Below are 22799 nucleotides of genomic sequence, written 5' to 3' on the forward strand. Positions count from 1 at the left end.
TGCTTGCTTTGATTATTCGGGGAGGGGGTATGTCCCTATGCTCTGGTTGCAGCTCATCTTTGAATGACTGATCATCTTTGATGATAAATGGTTGGACACGCCTGTTCCAGTGTAATTTGACTGTCAATCTGTGTATGGAGTCTGGTCTTGAGTCCAACTCCTAGAGATATATTCTTTTTATAATCTACATTGTTTAGGTTTAAGATGTGTATTTACAACTCCAGGAAACTCCAAAGTGTTTGTAAACATGTCTTCTGACTTCAACTCTCTGTTTCTTATTTACATTCACTGTAACATGATGCATTGCATGGAGGGATTCAGTGAAGGAAATAAACAAGAATAAAAGAACAAACTTTACACTGATATGAAATCCACCAAATATTAAGAAGATTCTTATAAATAATCATAAAAGTTTAGGAGAAATAAATCATAGTGTTTTATCTTTAGACCTAACGATTACTAAAATACATGTAGCCAGTGTGACACTTAATGTGAGAAACTGAAACTGACGCCTGTAAGATCACACTATTCACTATTAATACACAAATAGGGGTTCATTTTTAATTACTGTACAGTGTCTCATCACTTCAGATCAGCTCTCTCCACATCAGTACCTACTGTTTTATGATAGAAAACATTGACCAGTGTTCTCAAAAGTGTCTTTTCAGATTTGTGGATTAAAACTGTTGAAGAAAATGTTCCAGGCGTTTGTGATCTGTTTGTGCTTATGGCGTCTGTTTGGTAAGTTACTGCATGAATGAGTATAAATGAGTTTATGGCTTCAATTATTTCTCTTTTTGGTGATTTTTTTTATTTTCAAAAGTAAAGAATGAAAGTATATTATGTTTTGGGATCTACATTGAATTGTTTAAACTTTGAATTTTTTCTCTTTACCTCAAAGTCCTGTTTGTGAAATCTGAAGCTTAAAAAAAACATCAGTATATTTTTTCCACATTTAAAAAGTTTTACTCCTAAAGAAATGAATTGCAGTTTTGAAACATATGTATGAATCATGAGCACTCATGTGAGATGAGGAATCTAGTCTGTAAAGGGTTTAAGGGTGAAGAGGAGGCGAGAACTGGCTTGACGATATAAATAATAGTTTAATGAAGAAATAAATAAAAAGACAACCACACAGAGGTGTCGGACAGCTGTCCATAAATTTCTCTCTTTGTCTCACTGCAGTCTCCAGTCGGCCTTAATCCCTCTCTGAGGCTTGATTAGCCTGATTAGGGGCTGGGTATGTGGAATCACGACCCGACCCCGCCCTCCACCTGGTCACATAGTCGTATCAGTAAGCTTATAAAAGCCGTTCCCCTTCTGTCGCTCACTTGACGTTGTGTTGATTGAAGCGACACTAGGTGTCTTTCTTGATGGCCTCGTTTACCTCTGAGCTTCAGAAAATTCCAATGAGAAATTGGACAGAATTTGCATGCCCCTCCCCCGGACATACGGGTATAAAAGGAGGAGGGCTTATAATGGGGCACCACTATAATGGGGTAAGGGATGGGCAAGGAGGAGGCAGGAACTGGCTGAACAGTCAGCATAAAGGTTTAATAGTATAATTGAACTTAAAACATCATAAACTAACACAGACACATGCAGCACAGCTGCGTGCAACTCTCTCTCGAACTGGTGTCCCTGGCTCCCCTTTATCTCATTCTCCCGCTGATCATCTGATTCATGGCCCGGCCACGCCCTCCTCCTCGTCACTGTCAACAAAGAGATAGTCCCACCCTCAACTCATGCCATTGGTTCAGTAACGTTGTTGGGTCTAAGCTGCCATTTTAGAATCACATGACCAGCTGAATACTACCAAAGTCTTTCTAGCAAGTCAGTCCACTGTTGGCCATCTTTGGAACACACACAGGAGCAGAGGCGGTGCCAGGACTTTTTCACAGGGGTGGCCGGGCAGGGGCCAGCGATTAGTGAGCAGTCTGTGGTGGCCAAGAAATGTGGGGGGATGAGTGTTATATCATCTGACAGGGTGTGGATACAGTGGCACCCGGGACGGAGAGGTGCAGCTGTGAGTGGGGTGGTGAGGCTTCTGTCTGTGGAGAACACCCTCCCCCTGGTTGAAACGACAATAAAAACTACTTGACTTGACTTGACTTGAAAAGCAATGTCCAATATTTCACTCTTCTCCTTTAAGTCTTTTTTAAGCAGTTTGATTTAGGGAAACCATGACTTCCTATGTTAAAGTTGAGATGTTAAGAATGATGTTGGTTTCTGTCAATGAGAACATTTGAAGTGTTATCGGTTAGACAGCTCGGCTCCACTGTGAATATGGTCAGATCCTGTTGGGGGAGGATTCACACAACAACAGATTAACTTCACATTTCTGTTGCATTTGAGCGTTTCAGACATTTCATGTTACTACTTAGAACGTCTGAAAGACTGTTAAAGAAAATGTTCTGCACTTATGTTTTATTCTGCTTCTCCTTGTGGTGTCTGGTTGGTAAGTTATAAATATATTTGTATTGCATCAATTTGTTCAGTTTTGGCACACCAGATTTTAAAACAACATATTTTGGGATATTTACTTTGAAATCTGGTTTGGCTTTCCTTCAACCGAAGGAACGCCACTCCAGCCGCCCGCGTCGCTCCTTCTTCCCACGGGATTGAGGATGACCTGGCTGGCGATGGAGGCGATCTGGGGATGGCCGGGTACGTCACCGTGAACCACCCGCCCCCCGGCACGCTTGTTGACTCCCGTCCGGGTTCGAGGCAACAGCGGCTAGCCTCAAAGCCAGCATGCCTATCCTCTTGAGCCCCCCAAGCCGGATGCGCTCGCCGCTGCATCGGAGAGCGGTCTGGCGTCTGACGCGGATGACTCGGCTGAGCTGCAACCCCCCAGTTCCTTTCTTCCTGGAAGTGCATAATGAGCTGACGCATTCGTCACAGCAGACAGTGGAGGCTTCACCCCCAGTCGGTCCAGCAGATAGACCTGTTTGCCTCCAGAGAAACCTCCCACTGCTTGCTCTGGTATGCCCGAACGGACGCTCCCCTTGGGGCAGCTGGCCCACGGGGCTGCGCAAGTACGCATTTCCCCCAGTGAGCCTTCTTGCAAAGGTGCTGTGCAAGGTCAGGGAGAACGAGGAACAAATCACTCTAGTGACCAACTACTTTTTCGCAAATTGGTGTTCTTCCATTGCTGAAGACCCACAGAGGTGCGCAGTTAGGTCAGTGCTCTCATTCCTGCAGGAGAGGTTGGAGGGGAGGCTGTCCCCCTCCACCTTGAAGGTGTATGTAGCTGCTATCACAGCCCACCACGACACAGTAGATGGCAAGTCTTTTGGTAAGCATGACTTAATTATCAGGTTCCTAAGAGGCGCCTCGGATGTTAAATCCCTCCCGGCCAAGCCTGTTCTCCTCCTGGGATCTCTCAGTGGTCCTCTCGGGCCTTCAGAGACCCCCCTACGAGCCACTAGAATCAGTCGGACTCAGGGCCCTCTCCCTGAAGACGGCCCTCCTGATCGCGCACGCCTCCATCAAGAGGGTCGGGGACATGCAAGTGTTTTCTGTCAGCGACACCTGCCCGGAGTTCGGTCCAGTAGACACTCACGTGATTCTAAGACTGCGACCGGGCTACTTGCCCAAGGTTCCTACAACTCCCTTCAGGGACCAGGTAGTGAACCTGCAAACGCTGCCCGGGGAGGAGGCAGGCCCATCCCCTTTGTTGCTGTGTCTGGTACGTGCTTTGCATACCTACTTGGATTGCACACAGTGCTTTAGACGTTTTGTGTAGCTCTTTGTCTACTTTGGTGGACAGCGGAAAGGGAACACTGTCTCCAAACAGAGGCTTTCCCACTGGGTAGTGGAAGTTATTACATTGGCCTATCGCACCCAGGTAGTGCCCCCCCCCTTTCGGGTCCAAGCACACTCAACAGGAAGTGCTGCGTCCTCGTGGGCACTGGCCAGGGGCACCTCCCTAGCAGACATATGCAGAGCAGCGGGTTGGGCAACACCTAATACCTTTGCGAGATTTTACAATCTCATGGTTGAGTTGGTTTCGTCCCGTGTTTTCTCAGGTCCGAGCCGGTAGAACTCGGTAACACGCTGACAGACTGACCGGGTGGACCGCTTGCACCTAGCGCCTTTTCCCTTCGCTGAGGTAAAACCGTGCGCTCTTATCCCAGGAGATCCTACTAACTCGGCTCCCTGGATGACTCCTCCCTAGCCCTCTGGTCCGCGAATTCAGCAGAGGAATCCGCCGACCAAATCCAATGCAGGTACCCAATCTACCCTGTACTGGAATAGGTGCTCCATAGGTCTCCTACGTGGACTTCCCCCCCTGTGTGTATTTTACACAGTACGGTCCCCTTGCGAGTGGACCACATCTCCTTAGGGCAGTCCCACTGCCACCTGGTCGCCGTGTCTGTAGCAATTCCTCCCTCCCAATGAAGCAGGATCTACCACCGTGCCACTTTTCACATGTGACCTAAAACCCCAGGTGATGTATTTCACCACTGTTTACCTCACCCTCTCTGGGCAGGTGTGGTCTCCGCAGGGTCTTTTCCCCCTGATAGAATGGGATCTGGGAAAGATCGCCTTCCCGATGCGTATGATAGCGTTAAGATGGCCCCAGCCGCTTTAACTCTTTGCGGAGAAACATGCCTGCTCCCATGCTTGGCACGTCACCTTGTTCCCCCCTGCCGGGACGTAAAATACCTGCCCGCTCCTGTCTCAGCAGTACATGTACATGGCTCAGCGCATGGCATGATTTAAATTGGACCCCTAGTGTCGCTTCGACACAATGTCGAAGTGAGCGACAGATGGGGAACGAAACCCAGTCAAACTACTTTCTCTCACACACACACACACACACACACACACACACACACACACACACACACACACACACACACACACACACACACACACATCCACACACACACACACACTATAAATTAACAGAGTTAGGGGAAGTTAATTTTTTCTGATTGTATCAAATTTGACCCTTTCTTTAAGTCCAGCTCTTTCCACATCAGTGATCCTGCTTTATCTTGATGAAACACTGATCAGTTTTCAAGATCTTGACTTTTCATATTTGTGCTAAAACTAACTAAAGAAAATGTTTCAGCCGTTTCTGTTCTGTTTGTGGCATTTGGTTGGTAAGTTATAAATGTGTTTTGCGCCTTGCGCCCCATCTACCGACGTGTCATCCCCATCTTCCTCGACCTGGGAGGAGACAGGAGGGTAAAAAAACCAACAAAAACAAAATAGACACCGGCTTGGCAATATAATAATAGTTTAATAATAAACTGAACCAAAACACACAAACATAAACACAGCTGCCTGTAATTCTCTCTCTTGAACTGTCATCACCGGCCGCCTTTATCCCATCAGGCTGATTGGGGACCGGGCATGCGTTGTTCCACCCTACCCTCCTTCACTCTACACTTTACAATTTTCACTTTGATCTGTACAGCATGTGATAAAAAACAGCACAGAGATGCAGAAGCCTTGATCTGTGAAAACTGATTTCTGTATTTCCTCCAGGTGTGTTTGGTGAAATCAAGTCCGTGTCAGTGATGGAGGGAGAATCTGTTACTCTACACAATGAGATGACTGAAATACAGATAAATGATCACATACTGTGGAGGTTTAGACCTGAAGAGATTCTCTTAGCTTCAATGCGTAAAATGGATAGAAACATCTTTAAATACCATGCTGTTTGTGTTGTTGGTTATAATGTTGATGATGTGAGATTCAAATACAGAAAGCAGGTGAATGAAAAGACTGGATCTCTCACCATCACAAACATCACGACTGAACACTCTGGACTTTATCAACTAGATATCAGATCGAAAGTGGGAAAAATCTCACACAGTTTCAATGTTACTGTCTATGGTGAGTAGATAATTATGTGCTGTCAGTTTCATACTCATGAATATTTAATGAATATATAAAACAATTAAACTACTTGGATGTTTAAGATAACACAAAGATTCGTTGGTGCTCTTTCCACCTTATTTTTTTAATTTTTCACTGATAATTTTGAAGACATCAGCTTATCTGACAGTGAAATTCTGTTAATCAGAATCTATAATAAATCCTGAAAGAGGAATGGATTACAGGACTGTGAGTATCAGCACTGATCTCTGTGTGCTGATGGGTCTGAATTCGGAGTATGTTCTGCATTTCATGAATACTTCTTCCTGTAATAAAGTATGTTCTTTAAGTATGCAGATGATTAGTATGAATACACTCCAGACAAACTTCATTTGGGAATGTGGGCATTGTTTCAAGACCCAAATCCGTGATGTAACGACAACAACTGCTAAAATAATTGATTCTGATTGTTTTGTTAATCAAGCACAAGGGACAACGATCTTTATATATACAGTGAATCACTCACAGAGCCGTCTTATGAACGTGACGATATTTCTTTGTATGAATGCTGATGATTCAGACATGCTTCTCCATCGGCGTACTATAAAGTAGAGAAGTGCATATTCAGACGCAGGGTTTGATTATAAAGACACTCGCTGACTGACATCATAATAACTGTCACTCAACTCAAATAAAACATGCTTCATTTTTATCTTCATTACTGTAAATCCCTCTTCATGAGTTCATGTCTTGTCCTTTATTCTCTCATGTTTTCCAGCTCGTCTGCCCGTTCCTGTGATCACCAGTAACTCTTCTCAATGTTCTTCAAGCTGTAAATGTGTGTTGGTGTGTTCAGTGGTGAATGTGACACATGTGACTCTCTCCTGGTACAAAGGAAACAGTTTATTGTCCTCCATCAGTGTGTCTGATCTCAACAGCAGTCTCTCTCTACCTCTGGAGGTGGAATATCAGGAGAACAACATCTACAGCTGTGTGATCAACAATCCCATCAGAAACCAGACTAAACATCTCAACATTACTGAAGTCTGTCAGATGTGTTCAGGTGTGTCAGCGCTGATATTAGTGTTTATTTATCTGGGCATGAAATAAAACCCGGTAAAACAACTATGTTGAAAGTGTATGAAAAGTGTGTTAAAAATCACAATTCTGTTCCTGTTTCAATTTGTTTTCTACTCCAGATTGTGTCTTCTGTTGCAATACTGTTGAAGCTGTGATCCGATTGGTCATCTCTGCTCTGGTGGGCGTGGCTACGGTTGTTATTCTTGTGTACGAATCATTATGAATCGCTTCCTCTAATGGATGAACATGAAGAAACGTTCTGTTTCTCTCAACTCTCTAATTGCAATTGTCAATGTCAGCTTTCAGTTGCCAATATGCAAAGCTTAATTGTTCATTTTACCCTCAGAAAGAGATGTTTCAAACGCATCTAAATTGCTGTCATATACTGTATCTTAACATTAATATTAATAGTAGGTTAATAAAATATGTGCAATTACTGATTCAAAACAGTCTACGCTTGTTATTGCTGCTGCAACATTTTGCTTGGAAATGCTCCGATACACTTTCAAGTCAACTGAATGAACGCTTGGAAGCCAGCGATGTTTTAGTGCAGTGTGTGCAATATTCAGACATCCTCTAAGCACAGATGGCAACTATTCAATGAATATCGAACTTAAAACTATTACACTGCTAAAAATGATTATGCATTCAATATGCATTGATATTTCATTTAAATGTGATTTGTTTGGACTGTTTACTGTGATTTGGGGTCACTGAACTCTCAAAGGACAATAAGCAAACCACTGTTACCATTCTTCCACACCAAATTTAGGGGGGCCACTGGAGGGTCAAAGCTTACTGACAAAGGGGCACTGGCCCCAATCGCTCCTGTTGTTTTAGCGCAGCAGTTGATTGACAGAAGAGGGGTGGTGCTTCACTTTAGAACGGATTTGCGCTTACACCTCTAATGTTTACTTGGGCTCTTTGGTAAACAATTAAACAACAACAAAAATATTACGTTGAACATGCATTGACCCCTATAGCGATAGGGCAAGTTGTCACGATGAGTCTCCACCCCCTGTGCCTTAAGATCCATCCCCTTCCCCCTGTTCCCTTCACTCCCGCCAGTTCCGGCTCCTTGGAGGCCTTCCAGCCCAGGCCCCGCCCCCGATCCAGAGGACCCTTCCCCTTGTTTTTCTCTCCCACCCCCCCTTCTCTCTCCGCTATCCCCCCCAGGTTGTCGAGACCGCTCCCACGAGTGCAGAAGAAAGACCTGGGCTGGTTTGCTGGAGCTGCGGGGAAACTGGACACAGACAGGAGCGGTGTCCATTAATGGAGGTGGGACACTGGTCCAGATCCCCGACGCTCCACAGGCTGCCCCGATTGGGCTGGGGCGTTTCATATACCAGTAACAGAAAGGGGGATAGACATCAAACTTTGGTGGATACAGGTTTTTCTCAAACCTCGATCCACCAACGCTTGGTGCAAGGCAGGGCATTGGATAAAAATAAACTGGTTAGGATGAGGTGTTTGCATGGCGACATTCACAAGTATCCAGTTGTTACCATTGAGATACGATTCAGGGGAAAAAGGCATAGAGTCGAGGCTGCGGTTAATTCCCACATCACCAATCCACTAATTCTGGGAACCAATTGGCCCGGTTTTAAAAATCTGTTGAGGGTAATGTGTGTGGATGGGTCCTGTTTAGTTGTGGGGAAGGTTGTAGTGTGCAATACTATGGCTGGTGAGGCAGTGCTAGTGCCGTCAACGTCGGCTCCGCATCAGGATGATGCAGATGGGGGGATTCCTGTTCTCAGGGGCTTCCCTGAGGGGGATTTCCCTCTGGAGCAGTCACGTGATGAGTCCCTCAAGCACACCTTTGATCAAGTGAAAGTAATTGATGGTCAACAGTTCCAGCCCTGTACTCCAGTTCCAGTTGCACTCACATACCCGTACTTTTCTACTATTAAAGAGCGGTTGTATCGAGTGACGCAGGACACTCAAACCAAAGAGACTAGAACTCAGCTGTTAGTACTGAAGAGCTCTTCCAGGCGGCTCACTATAATTCAATGGCTGGCCACTTAGGTCACGAAAAGTCTTTGAACCGTATAATGGCCGTTTCTTCTGGCCGGGCATTCACGGGGATGTTCACAAGTGGTGTGCATAGTGCCATAAATGTCAGTTGGTGAATCAACCAGCCACCCCAAAAGTGCCATTGCGCCCGCTGCCATTGATCAAGATCCCCTTCGAGAGAATTGGCATGGATCTCATCGGGTCATAAGAGAAGACTACATGCGGGCATTGCTTTGCATTAGTTCTGGTGAATTTTGCAATGTGATATCCGGAAGCAGTGCCTTTGCGCAACATCTCAGCACATAGTGTTGCAGAGGCACTCTTCAAAATTATCTTTCCTTGATCAGTGAGGATTCAGAAATCCTCACTGATCAAGGCACAACATTCATGTCACGTACACTTCACAAACGATATTAATTATTAGACATTAAGTTGATTCGCACCAGTGTTTACCACCCGCAAACCAATGGGTTGGTCGAACGATTTAATAACACCTTAAAAAACATGATTCGCAAGTTCGTACACGAAGATGCTAAAAACTGGGATAAGTGGCTCAAACTCCTGCAGTTTGCATTTACACGTTTCCATTGGTCATGGTGTAAATATTGGGGGTTATTGGGGGGAGGGTAATGTGTGTCTTCCCTATGCTCTGGTTGCAGCTCATCTTTCAATGACTGATCATCTTTGATGATAAAAAGGTTGGACATGCCTGTTCTAAAGTAATCTTTAGACCTAACCATTACTAAAATGCATGTAGCCTGTGTGACACTTAATGTGAGAAAATGAAACTGACGCCTGTAAGATCACACCATTCACTATTAATACACAAATAGGAGAAGTAAATTTTGTATTACTGTACAGTGTCGCATCACTTCAGATCAGCTCTCTCCACATCAGTACCTACTGTTTTATGATAGAAAACATTGACCAGCGTTCTCAAAAGTGTCTTTTCAGATTTGTGGATTGAAACTGTTGAAGAAAATGTTCCAGGCATTTGTGATCTGTTTGTGCTTATGGTGTCTGATTGGTAAGTTACTGCATAAATGAGTATAAATTAGTTTATTATCAATTATTTCTCTTTTTGGTGATTTTTTTTATTTTCAAAAGTAAAGAATGAAAGTATATTATGTTTTGGGATCTACATTGAATTGTTTAAACTTTAAATTTTTTCTCTTTACCTCAAAGTCCTGTTTGTGAAATCTGAAGTTTAAAAAAAACATCAGTATATTGTTTCCACATTTAAAAAGTTTTACTCCTAAAGAAATGAATTGCAGTTTTGAAACATATGTATGAATCATGAGCACTCATGTGAGATGAGGAATCTAGTCTGTAAAGGGTTTAAGGGTGAAGGAGGAGGCGAGAACTGGCTTGACGAAATAAATAATAGTTTAATGAAGAAATAAATAAAAAGACAACCACACAGAGGTGTCGGACAGCTGTCCATAAATTTCTCTCTTTGTCTCACTGCAGTCTCCAGTCAGCCTTTATCCCTCTCTGAGGCTTGATTAGCCTGATTAGGGGCTGGGTATGTGGAATCACGACCCGGCCCCGCCCTCCACCCTTTCACATAGTCGTATAAGTAAGTCGCTTTGGATAAAAGCGTCTGCCAAATGAATAAATGTAAATGTAAATGTATAAGTAAGCTTATAAAAGCAGTTCCCCTTCTGTCGCTCACTTGACGTTGTGTCGATTGAAGCGACACTAGGGGTCTTTCTTGATGGCTTCGTTTACCTCTGAACTTGAGAAAAGGCCATTGAGAAATTGGCGGAAAGAATTTGCATGGCCCTCCCCCGGACATACGGGTTTAAAAGGAGTAGGGCTTGCATCTGTTCATTCAGATTTTTTCTTCAGAGCCGAGCGGTTGTGCAATCAGCAAGATGAGAATACTACTGCTCCATTCACCTCTACAGAGCGTATTGCTGTTGGATTTATGGTGCATATCAGTGGCTTTCTCTCTTCTTTGCACACTAGTGCATCCTTTGCCCCTGGGCACTTCAACAGAGCTCTTTAAAGAGTATATTTTCTCTCCCTGAATAGAGTGTAATTGCTAAAAGAGTATACACAGTTGGCGTTGAATGTCCTTTTCAGGAAGGGTCTTTTTAAAGATGCCCTACAGTCTCTGTGTAGTTCCTGGATGCGGTAGATATCTCTCCGCTTCTGACACTCATAAGCGCTGCCTTGCATGTCTGGGCTGCGATTACACTGAGGCAGCATTTATGAATGGTTCATGTTCACATTGCGAGAACCTAACCATGACAACGTTGTGGTTGCGGCTTTCTATCCTCCGAGGGAAAGCCACTTCACGCTGCGCCTTCTTCCTACGGGATTGAGGCTGGCGCGGCTGGCAATGAAGGTGATTTTGGGAATGCAGCAGGCTTGGTTTTGCCGGGTAAATCCCCATGAACCACCTGCCCCCCAGCACACTCGTTTGCTTCCGTCTGGGTCCGATGTAAGCCGGCTCTGATGTCTCCCTCGGATCCCGTGAGCTGGATGATGATATCGCTGCTGCATCGGAGAACGTCACAGCGGGGTCTGATGCAGATGACTCGACTGGGCTGCCACCTCTGGGTCTGCTTGCCCAGGCTGAGGCTGACACGGAGATGTCCGCTATGCTTGCCCAGGCCACCATGAGTGCTAGGCTCCTTCCCTCCTTCCCCTCCCCTCACCCCTAGATGATTGGTTCCTCAATCAGTGTGTCGCTCACAGCGTCCACCCTCACCCCCAGTTCCGTGCTTCCCGGAGGTGCATGATGAGTTGACGAAACCATAGAGGGCACCTTTTACTGCCCACGGGTACATGGAGGTCCCCTAGGTGCATGGAAAACGTTGCTCCCCTCCAAGGCCTGTAGGAAAACGTCATCACTGACCGCCAAAGCCTACAGAGCCACCAGACAAGCCACCTCCGCCCTGCACGCCATGGCTCTCCCGCAAGTTCACCAGGCCAAGGTGCTTAAAGACCTGCACTTGGGTAGTCCTGATCCTGATGTGCTGCAGGATCTGCGCTCGATGACCGACTTTGCCCCCGGTCCACGACAATCACAGTGTAGGCACTCGGAGAGGCGACGCCCACAATCGTGGTCCAGGAACGACATCTGTGGCTGAACCTGGTCGAAATGCGGGACCCTGACAAAGCCCGCTTTCTCAACGCCTCTGTCTCCCACTTTGGTTTATTCTGCAATGCCGTTGAAGACTTTGCCCAGCAATCGCTCCATGCCTTGTCGACGTGCCAACACACGCACCCCGTCTGCTCACCAAGTGCATCCACCTGCGTGTGCAAACACAAGCAGCTCTGCCCCAACCCGGGCCCAGCTCTTAACCCCAGCATAGAGCTCTCCGCAGGAAGCTGACACCCCATCCCAAGAACCACTGATGGGACCCAGAAGGCTCCCAAGCGTTCCTGAGACAATTAAACCAAGGAGCGAGATGGTCGCTACGGAGTTGGTATCTGGACCACTCCATCTCCACTCCATCTTACCGCACCCCACCCGGGCTGCGGTACCCACATTGCCAGATAAAAGAGCAGTTTCCACACTCCTTCAGTCACCTAACCGGTGCCCCCACACGGCATTCTCATACCTGGAATCCGGTCCGGCAGATGTCTACATTATCCTAAGACCTCGACCGGACTATGTGCCCAAGGTTCCTATGACTCCCCCAGAGGTAGTGAACCTGCAAACGAAGCTGCCCCAGGAGGAGGCAGACCCAGCCTTTTTGTTGCTGTGTCCGGTGTGTACTTTTCCCACCCATTTTGGACCGCACACGGAGCTCTAGATGATTCAGAGCAGCTCTTTCTTTGCTGTGGCAGACAGCGGAAAGGGACACTGTCTCCAACAGAGGTTTGTCCACTGAGTTGCCTATTAGACCCAGGCCGTGTCTGGCCCTTGCGGGTTCCAGCACACTCTACGAGCAGTGTGACATTCTCGTGGGCACTGGCCAACGGCACCTCTCTAGCAGACATCGGCAGAGCGGGGGGCTGGGCAGCACCCAAGACCCTTGCGAGATCCATAACCTCCAGCCTGGGCAGGATGTGGTCTCCGCGGGGTCTTTTCCCCCTGAAAAAATAGGAGCTGGAAAAGAACACCCTCCCTGATTGCATATTATAGCATTAAGATGGCCCCAGCCACTTTTACACTCTTTGCGAGAAACATAGAGAGAGAAAAGGCAGCGACTGTTGCGGCCTACTCCCATGCTTGGCACGTGCCTTGTCCCCCCTCAACGGGTGTGGGAACCTAAAAGATTTTATGACTAAATATCTATGGAGAATTGGGGAAGGGCGTGTTATATCGTCCGACAGGGTGTGGATACAGTGGCATCCGGGACGGAGAGGTGCAGCTATGAGTGGGGTGGCCAGGCTTCTGTAAGTGGGGGCATCATATTAACATTTTTATTTTAGTACTTTTTGTGAAAGCTTTTCATAACTACATTTATGTGGTTAGAAACTAATATTAGTTTATGCTTTAGTAGACCCGCATAAAATAGACAAACCCTCTTCATGTTTGTTCTGCAGGTGTGTTTGGTGAAATGAAGTCCGTGTCTGTGATGGAGGAAGATTCTGTCACTCTACACACTGAGATGACTGATATTAGTGATCATGATTTTATTGAGTGGACGTTTGTAGCTGAAAACACTTTATTAGTTAAAATTAATGTACTGGCCAGCAGCATCACTGTATATGATGGTGCTGATGAGAGATTCAGAAACACACTGAAGGTGAATCATCAGACTGGAGATCTCACCATCACACACACAACGATCACACACTCTGGACTTTATCAACTAAAGACTATCACCAGTGTGAGCAAGAACTTCAATCTTACTGTCTATGGTGAGTTCAATAAAATTCATCTGTTTTGGCTTTAAGAAGATCTTAACACTTAAACACTTAAACATGCTCTTTTACAGCGAGATGATTTATCATGTTTTCCAGCTCGTCTGCCGGTTCCTGTGATCATCAGAGACTCTTCTCAATGTTCTTCAAGCTGTAAATGTGTGTTGGTGTGTTCAGTGGTGAATGTGACACATGTGACTCTCTCCTGGTACAAAGGAAACAGTTTATTGTCCTCCATCAGTGTGTCTGATCTCAACAGTCTCTCTCTACCTCTGGAGGTGGAATATCAGGAGAACAACACCTACAGCTGTGTGATCAACAATCCCATCAGAAACCAGACTAAACATCTCAACATCACTGAAGTCTGTCAGATGTGTTCAGGTGTGTCAGCGCTGATATTTGTGTTTATTTATCTGTTGTTGTTTTAAACTGAAGTTTACATCATAAAATATGTATAAAGTATAAAAACAATTAGTTGAAAATCTCAATTTTGTTTCAGTTCCTCGTCACTCAGACGTGATCCGCTCTTGTGATTCTGCTGAAGCTGCAATGCGATTGGTCGTCTCTGCTCTGATGGGCGTGGCTGCTGTCGCTGCTATTGTAGTTTTGGGTTATGACATCAGATCCAGAAGACTTCACAGACTTCACCAGCAGATGTGATGGTGTTTGGTGTCCCTGGTCAAAAATGACCGGCCAATTAAAAATTGCTTATAAATCTCTCATTATGGTATTTTATCACCAAATATTGGATTAGATCTTTTTGTCTTTCAATTAGCACAGATTTTGCATTTATTTTTGGCACTTATTGACTTGAGCTTATGCAGCTTCGTTTTTGACTTAAAAAGCATTATTTGTGGATAATTTTGGCAATATTAAATAAAATATGAAAAGATGATGTACTATTTATCACACTAGCGTGCTTTAATATATAACCAGGAAGTTTGTTTTGAAATGCTTTAATTTTAAATGAAACTTACATTATATGTCCTGTTATTTGTGTCTATTTCTACTCTTTAATATTATTCTGTGTCTCACTGTGATGTTCTGTATGCACCTGTTTCTCCTATCAGCTATCACCCAAAAAATTCCTTGTGTACACGAGAACACAAGCAATAAAGTTCATTCTGATTCAGATTTGTACAAAATGGCACAAAGTCACACTTGTCCAAATAAACACCATCAGTCCACTGCCTCTTTCTTTTAATTCATTGTTGAGTCATGGCCAAGCAGTCGGCCCAAATGCAGCCAAAATGTATGTTTTGTACCTCAAACATAAAGCTCTGAACCCTCAACCAAAATTCTTGGCATGTCCATGGAGAGGATCCAAGAGGAAATCCGCCACAAGAGTGGCTGATGTCGAGAAACGGATCAATTATCTGGAGTCATCGGAGAGGCAATTAGCTGCTACTTGCCACCTCCTTGAAAGCTGCCACCCTCCCCATCTCCGCACACCACTCCGAAAATAATCGTGCTCCGTCTGACTTCCAACCGTTAAAATGATTTGTCAATCAATCATGGTACTGGTCAGAACCCAATTTATTATATGTTTATCCCCCAAGTTTATGACCGCCCCATCATCCAAAGTCTGGGGCAAAGTAAAATTTGAGTACCCAAAACGTCACACATACAACTCTGAAACTCCAACCAAAATTCTTGGCTCTTAACACCCCCCCAAAGACATGGGTTGTGTCTCCATCTTCTGATTGGCATTGCCAGCAGGTGGGTGTGTCTTTAAGACCAAGCCTATACAATCTAGAGGGGGTACAGTAGAAATTAGGTAAAATCTTGAATTGCATAAGGCGCACCTTTGCACCTCTAAATGCAGACTTGATATTTTTTAGAATCCTTGCCCACTCTTCCTCCTCCAATACCAAGTTTAAATCTCTCTCCCTAATCTCTTGAAAGCAGTTGAAGCTCCGCCCCCCAGACTCTAAATTAGCAGGGAGTAATACACTGATGCCTCATGACCTTTTCCAAAAGCAGTAATCACCACTTCCAGAGTATCTGCCACTTTAGGTGTATGCCACTCCCAAAAACAATACAGAGCAGGTGGCGCAGCTGTAAACACCTATAGAACTCAGATCTGGGAATCCCAAAATGTTGAACCATAGGTTCAGAAGATCTCAGCAGTCCACTCTTATATAGGACACCGAGTGTATTAACCCCCCTCACAATCCACTATGACCAACAGAAAGGGGACTTATTGATATGTCATTTAGGGTTCAGCCATATGCTTGAGGCAACATTTAAATAAATGTCTGAATTAAACACACTTTTGCTTGTGATTCGAAGACTGACTGGGTTGTATTTGGCTGTATTTTGTTTTTTTAATTCACTGGAAGATTGCTCAGACAAATGGAGTTCGTGTCTGACAGCTGTGCATAAGGCAGCGCTGACAGACTGTAACATGATCAGTGGCGGTTCTACACGGGGGCCTAGGGAGGCCCGTGCCTCTGTAGACATGTCCCTGGCCACCCCTGTGGCGCCCCCCGTGCTGACCAAATAAAAAAATATGAATTTATTATGATTTTACAAGCGAGTGCCAAAAGCGGAACTAATTTGACGCAACGTTCTACACGGGTAAATTAGAGTGGCGCACCCAAACACTGTCTGCGGTGCTGCTCGGTGAATGAGAGCTCAGCAACTACTCTTGGAGAGAGGAGCTATACGATTTCTCCTGTTGGAAGAGTTGAAGGTAAGCAAAACGATTTAATCTCGTAAGTGATGTAAGTGTCTCGTAAGTGTAATGCATGCCCCTACGTTTTTTCCTTCTTCTAATAGTTATCATGAAACGAGGAAGGGACATATCGTCCTTTTTTGCCCCAGTAAACAAAAAAGTAAGAGAAACAAATCAAGGCATTGAGAGAGTTGAGGAGCAGGAAGAGGGAGTGCCAGAGGAGTCAGTGGAGGTTGGAGAGAGGGCATGTGATGAAAGTAAGGGCTCTGACACAGAGAGGGAAGTTCTAGAGGGTGAGGATGAAGAAAACATACAGGGACAGAGAGAGGAACAGCCAGAGGGACAGAAAGTTGATCCATGTGGATCAAGTACTGCACCATCAGGTTTGTGATGAAGAAGTTTCTTACTATTTGCAAAGCAGTGCAATTATAATTTCATCCTACATGTGTCCTTAAAATGGTGCTTTCTGCTGTAACTTATTTTTTGTGTCAATATGTCTCTGTTTCTTTTATTAAGTAAATACTTGGCCTACTCTTTGAAATACATGCAGATATACAGGTGAAACTCGAACAATTAGAATATCATGCAAATGTTCATGTATGTCAGTAATTCAAATTAAAAGGTGAAACTAATATATTTAGTATATATAACTATATACATATGCATGATTATACTTTTCAGAGGGCCGACATTTCTGTATTAAAAATCCTTTTTTTTTTATTGATTTCATGTAATATTCTAATTTTCTGAGATTTTGAATTTGGGGTTTTCATAAGCTGTAAGCCATAATCATCAAAATTATAACTTTTGCAGGATATTCTAATTTTTCGAGTTTCACCTGTACATGCATATGTAAATAAATGTTGTAGTTTACTGTACATCTTTCTACAGATATCAGCAAGTCCAAGAATGATGTACCAGTACAGCCCAACTTGAATACATTCCCAACCACTTTGATGGGGTACAGAAGACGAAGACAGAACGTGATAAAGATATGTTTCGCACATAATTTTTCTATCCTGTAATTGACAGCATGCTCAATGAGTTGAACAGACGTTTCTCCAATACCAACTGTGAGCTCATGAGAAGCATACAGTCTCTCAGCCCCCAGAGTGATGCCTTTTTAACCCTTGTGCATCCTTGTGGACATTTTTGGCTTTTTCAGTTTTGTTTTTTTGATAACTTTGTCTGTGTTAATGCTAACTGCATAAAATTTTCCACAGGTGTGAATTTTTATTGGAATTTTAATATTTCACCCTATTTTCTTTAAAAAAATATATTTTTTGCACTAGTTACACAAAATACTCCCTCTTAGCGTCGTTTTGGACAAAAATGCCCCATTGAAACCCATTAAAACTGCGATTTTTAATCCCAGTGCCAGTTAACTATAAAATTATGCAATCTTGTTTAACATTCTTTCATTATGTTGGCAAGGCTTCAAAATTGACATTTTAAATATTTTTTACCAGATCGTGCCATTTTTTCAGGTTTGGCATATCATCGCTTTTGTTGTTGTTTTCTGCTGTTTTTGGATTATGCATATTATAGAGCCAATTAGATACATTATGAATATATAATTGTGTGAGTGTGTTGGTATGGATTTCAGAGTGTGGTTTGTATGTGTCTGAGGCTCTAATAATAAAAATAAAAAAAATTCTGTTTAGCATTTATTCAATTGAAAATAATTATAATTATTATATTTTTTATAAAAAACAACAGTGGCATTATGTAAACAAACCGGCGTTTAAAGTGTTAAAATTCTAAAAATGAATGAATGTTCGGTCATTATGATTAGAGCTGATGCTGGTTAAAAAAATTATGTCTTATAACTATTAGTTTTTGGACATGGCCATTTTTGTCCATAATGAACCTATGTGTAACTTCTTTTAATTGATGCACAAGGGTTAAAGGAGAGCAATGTTTTTCATTTGGCCGTTTGTATAATGCAGACATTGATGATTTAGGGCATGAGCTCCATCAATTTAAGAGAGTTTTCGACAGAAAAATACAGAGTGGTGAAGTTAAAAAGCCATGCAGTACAGTTGAGCTGGTTTGTTTTATTGAGCCATACAGGGAAGTTTTCTTTGAGCTCTTTAGACTTTACAAGATTGCTGTAACCCTTCCTGTAAGCTCAGCCTCTTGCGAACGCAGTTTCTCCACACTGAAATTGATAAAAACCTTCCTGCGGTCCACCACTACTGATGAGAGACTCAGTGATCTTGGTGTCCTGAGCATAGAGTCCAGAAGGGCAAAGGCTCTGGATCTTGATGTATTTGTGGACCGTTTTTCCAGACAGCACAACCGCCGTATCCTGTTGCTGTAGTGTAGTGTAGTGTATCTATTTATTAAAATTCAATTGATCCAGCATTGTTGTGCCAATTCAAATACTAAAGTGTGGACTCAACTGTCCACAGTAGTGCGGCTTCCATGAATAGGAAATGGCACATTGTTGTACCCTGGAGTTTTGATCACATTGAATTGACACCCTGTATTTGTACCCTGTACTGTATTTTTCATTTTTATGTCCCTTTTGCACCTCCGCTCACTCTTGTACAAAATAAATGTTTATATGATTTTAAAGTAAAATAAAGTTTATAATCTTAAAATATCATTTGTTGCCATTTTTATGTGCCCCTCTGGTTAAACACTGGCCCCTCCTTGGCCCCCCTAGTAAAATTAGTATAGAACCGCCACTGAACATGATCATCATAAAACGTTGAAAAAGGGGCATGAAAGAGGGGCATTTGTTCCTCAATGCAACAGTTAATGAGGTACATGACGCCTGTGTGACACTTAATGTGAGAAGTCAAACTGCTTTCTCACACACACACACGCACTTACCACACACACACACACACACACACACACACACACACACACACACACACACACACACACACACACACACAGTTGTGTTTCCATGTTTTATGGGGACTTTCCATAGACATAATGGTTTTTATACTGTACAAACTTTATATTCTATCCCCTAAACCTACCCCTACCCCTAAACCTAACTCTACCCCTAAACCTAACCCTCACAGAAAACTTTCTGCATTTTTACATTTTCAAAAAACATAATTTAGTATGATTTATAAGCTGTTTTCCTCATGGGGACCGACAAAATGTCCCCACAAGGTCAAACATTTCGGGTTTTACTATCCTTATGGGGACATTTGGTCCCCACAAAGTGATAAATACACGCGCACACACACACACACTCACACACACACTGACAGGCACGCACTTACACACACACACACACACTCACACACACACTAACACGCACGCACTTACACACACACACACACACACACACACACACGGGAAGTTTCGGTCCAGCTCTTTCCACATCAGTGCTTCTGCTTTTTCTTGACAAAACACGTTTCATATTTGTGCTGAAACTAACTAAAGAAAATGTTTCCGCCGTTTCTGTTCTGTTTGTGTTTGTGGCGTCTGGTTGGTAAGTTAAATGTGTTTTATTGCTTCAGTGACACTTTTAGTCATTTATTTGAATAGGATTAGCGTATCTACTGAGTTTTACTGTTGTATCAGCGTGTGATTAAAAACAGCACAGAGATGCAGAAGCCTTGATCTGTGAAAACTGATTTCTGTATTTCCTCCAGGTGTGTTTGGTGAAATCAAGTCCGTGTCAGTGATGGAGGGTGAATCTGTTACTCTACACACTGAGATGACTATAGTACAGGGATTTTATGTGATACTGTGGAGATTTGGTCCTGAACAGACTATCATAGCTTCAATTCATAAAAGGGATCAAATCTTCTTTCCATATTGGTCTGATCGTGATGATGAAGTGAGATTCAAAGGCAGACTGCAGGTGAATGAAAAGACTGGATCTCTCACCATCACAAACATCACGACTGAACACTCTGGACTTTATCAACTAGAGATCAGATCGGAAGTGGGAAAAATTTCACACAGTTTCAATGTTACTGTCTATGGTGAGTAGATAATTATGTGCTGCCAGTTTCATACTCATGATTATTTAATGAATATATAAAACAATTAAACCATGATCTGGTTTAATTATGCAGATTTTTTTAATTATGAAGTATGCAGATGATGAATACACTCCAGACAAACTTCATTTGGGAACGTGGGCATTGCTTCAAGACCCAAATCCGTGATGTAACGACAACGACTGCTAAAATAATTGATTCTGATTGTTTTGTTAATCAAGCACAAGGGACAACGATCTTTATATATACAGTGAATCACTCACAGAGCCGGCTGATGAACGTGACGATATTTCTTACTGTTGTATGAATGCTGATGATTCAGACATACTTCTCCATCGGCGTACTATAAAGTAGAGAAGTGCATATTCAGACGCAGGGTCTCTCGCTGACTGACATCATAATAACTGTCACTCAACTCAGTCACAAATAAAACATGCTTCATTTTTATCTTCATTACTGTAAATCCCTCTTCATTAGTTCATGTCTTGTCCTTTATTCTCTGATGTTTTCCAGCTCGTCTGCCGGTTCCTGTGATCACCAGTAACTCTTCTCAAGGTTCTTCAAGCTCTAAATGTGTGTTGGTGTGTTCAGTGGTGAATGTGACACCGGCGACTCTCTCCTGGTACAAAGGAAACAGTTTATTGTCCTCCATCAGTGTGTCTGATCTCAACAGTCTCTCTCTACCTCTGGAGGTGGAATATCAGGAGAACAACATCTACAGCTGTGTGATCAACAATCCCATCAGAAACCAGACTAAACATCTCGACATTACTGAAGTCTGTCAGACGTGTTCAGGTGTGTCAGCGCTGATATTAGTGTTTATTTATCTGTTGTTGTTTTATACTGAAGTTTACATCATAAAATATGTATAAAGTATAAAAACAATTAGTTGAAAATCCCAATTTTGTTTCAGTTCCTCGTCACTCAGACGTGATCCGCTCTTGTGATTCTACTGAAGCTGTGATCCGATTGGTCGTCTCTGCTCTGATGGGCGTGGCTGCTGTTGCTGCTATTGTAGTTTTGGGTTATGACATCAGATCCAGAAGACTTGAACAGAAGAGATCACAGACTTCACATGTTCTCACATCTGGGCACTAGGTGGAGATATACTGAACAGATGGACACACTCATGTGCAGGAACTCATGACAGCAATTTGACATTCACAATAACAACATTTAGTTACCATGAGTGTTATTTTTATTAAAGTAGATCCCCTCATTACTATTGAGAAGAACTCTTTAGAGGTTTATATTCTCTTCATATTCTTGATGATTGTTAAAATGATGTGATACTGTGATATATTCAGTTGCCCCTTCATTGAACCAAGCCATAAATTACCTTCAGTTAGCCTTCCAACAGCTTCAAGTCTCATTACATGGCCTCAAGTTAGTGATAAATACTAAAAAAACCAAATCTATGACGTTCTCAAGGGCTCGTTCCCAATCCCCAGATAATATAACTATTAACACACTAAATGGAGACTTAATTGAATATGTTTCAACATATAAGTATTTAGGTTTTTGGCTTGACAACAAACTTTCTTTCAAAATTCATGTTGAAAAGCTTGTAAAAAAGCTGAAACTAAGGCTGGGATTTTACTTTAGGAATAAGGCTTGTTTTAATATGTTAGCTAAAAAAACCAAAAAACTTTTGCAAGTCACTTTTTTAAGTGTTTGGGACTATGGTGATGTTGTCTACATGCATGCTGCCTCTAGTACTCTTCACCTTTTAGATTCTGTGTATCATAGTGCTCTACGCTTTTTAACTAACTCTGGTTCCCGTACTCATCATTGTACGCTGTATGAACTGATAGGCTGGCCGTCACTAAGTCTACGTAGACAACTACATTTGCATATTTTTCTATACAAGGCCATGTTGGGCAAATTGCCGGCATATTTATGTAATCTCCTCAAGAAGAATTCCCCCAGTTTTCATCTCCGCTCCACCAGGTGGCTCTCTTACCAGGTTCCAAGGGTTTTACTGAGCTGGGGTAAAAAGCCTTCTCTTACTTTGCTGGTCTTGGAATAATTTGCAAAATTCGCTACATCTAAATGATCTAGTCCCATTAAATGAATTTAAGGCTATGTTAAAATGCCATATAACTCAAAAATGTAACTGCCATATGTGACCTGCTCCTTTCTTTTATGTGTGATGCTTGTTTGTTTGTATTTGCTATTTGTATTTGTATGCTGTATTTGTATTTAAATTGTAACTGGTGTGCCGTCTTGGCCAGGTCTCCCTCGGAAAAGAGATTTTAGTCTCAAGGGACTTCCTGGTTAAATAAAGGTTAAATAAAAAAAATAAATGTGTAGAAATTCACACCTCTTGGATCAATAAAATAAATTCATGTGTGTTGGAATAATACAGGATGATGCCAGTAAATTAATTC

General features: G+C 42.9%; 4 protein-coding genes across 4 annotated transcripts in view; all 4 read left to right on the forward strand.

The window, feature by feature from the left end:
* The window catches only part of LOC127639928 (uncharacterized), a 40279-nt gene extending 17555 nt beyond the window's left edge, over positions 1-22724 (forward strand). Inside the window, exon 5 of the mRNA XM_052122268.1 lies at positions 21508-22724. The gene's annotated coding sequence lies outside the window, so the exon portion shown is untranslated. The remainder of the gene's footprint in view (positions 1-21507) is intronic.
* LOC127639475 (uncharacterized) lies at positions 696-9022 on the forward strand. The gene is made up of 5 exons (XM_052121526.1): positions 696-741; positions 5503-5853; positions 6614-6898; positions 7035-7128; positions 8935-9022. The coding sequence occupies exons 1-5, from the start codon at positions 696-698 to the stop codon at positions 9020-9022; spliced, it is 864 nt and encodes a 287-aa protein (XP_051977486.1).
* On the forward strand, positions 13443-14415 carry LOC127639477 (SLAM family member 5-like). The gene is made up of 3 exons (XM_052121527.1): positions 13443-13752; positions 13855-14136; positions 14270-14415. Exons 1-3 carry the CDS (start codon positions 13449-13451, stop codon positions 14413-14415), a joined length of 732 nt encoding a protein of 243 aa, XP_051977487.1. The 5' UTR covers positions 13443-13448.
* Positions 19771-21515, forward strand: LOC127639927 (SLAM family member 9-like). Its single transcript, XM_052122267.1, has 4 exons — positions 19771-19892; positions 20056-20391; positions 20923-21204; positions 21323-21515. The coding sequence occupies exons 1-4, from the start codon at positions 19847-19849 to the stop codon at positions 21505-21507; spliced, it is 849 nt and encodes a 282-aa protein (XP_051978227.1). The 5' UTR covers positions 19771-19846; the 3' UTR covers positions 21508-21515.
* Positions 22725-22799: the final 75 nt, after the last annotated feature.

The sequence above is a fragment of the Xyrauchen texanus genome, chromosome 48 (assembly GCF_025860055.1).
Source record: "Xyrauchen texanus isolate HMW12.3.18 chromosome 48, RBS_HiC_50CHRs, whole genome shotgun sequence".
Classification (NCBI taxonomy): Eukaryota; Metazoa; Chordata; class Actinopteri; order Cypriniformes; family Catostomidae; genus Xyrauchen; species Xyrauchen texanus.

What these genes read in the sequence shown, in the direction of transcription:
- LOC127639475 (XM_052121526.1), top strand. Translation starts at nt 696, where the DNA reads ATGTTCCAGGCGTTTGTGATCTGTTTGTGCTTATGGCGTCTGTTTG. An exon ending in GTGCTTATGGCGTCTGTTTG is followed by an intron (nt 742 to 5,502) that starts GTAAGTTACTGC and finishes TATTTCCTCCAG; the next exon opens with GTGTGTTTGGTGAAATCAAG. An exon ending in GTTGTTATTCTTGTGTACGA is followed by an intron (nt 7,129 to 8,934) that starts ATCATTATGAAT and finishes CAATGGCTGGCC; the next exon opens with ACTTAGGTCACGAAAAGTCT.
- LOC127639477 (XM_052121527.1), top strand. Translation starts at nt 13,449, where the DNA reads ATGAAGTCCGTGTCTGTGATGGAGGAAGATTCTGTCACTCTACACACT. An exon ending in CTTCAATCTTACTGTCTATG is followed by an intron (nt 13,753 to 13,854) that starts GTGAGTTCAATA and finishes CATGTTTTCCAG; the next exon opens with CTCGTCTGCCGGTTCCTGTG. An exon ending in AGTCTGTCAGATGTGTTCAG is followed by an intron (nt 14,137 to 14,269) that starts GTGTGTCAGCGC and finishes CTCGTCACTCAG; the next exon opens with ACGTGATCCGCTCTTGTGAT.
- LOC127639927 (XM_052122267.1), top strand. Translation starts at nt 19,847, where the DNA reads ATGTTTCCGCCGTTTCTGTTCTGTTTGTGTTTGTGGCGTCTGGTTG. An exon ending in GTGTTTGTGGCGTCTGGTTG is followed by an intron (nt 19,893 to 20,055) that starts GTAAGTTAAATG and finishes TATTTCCTCCAG; the next exon opens with GTGTGTTTGGTGAAATCAAG. An exon ending in AGTCTGTCAGACGTGTTCAG is followed by an intron (nt 21,205 to 21,322) that starts GTGTGTCAGCGC and finishes ATTTTGTTTCAG; the next exon opens with TTCCTCGTCACTCAGACGTG.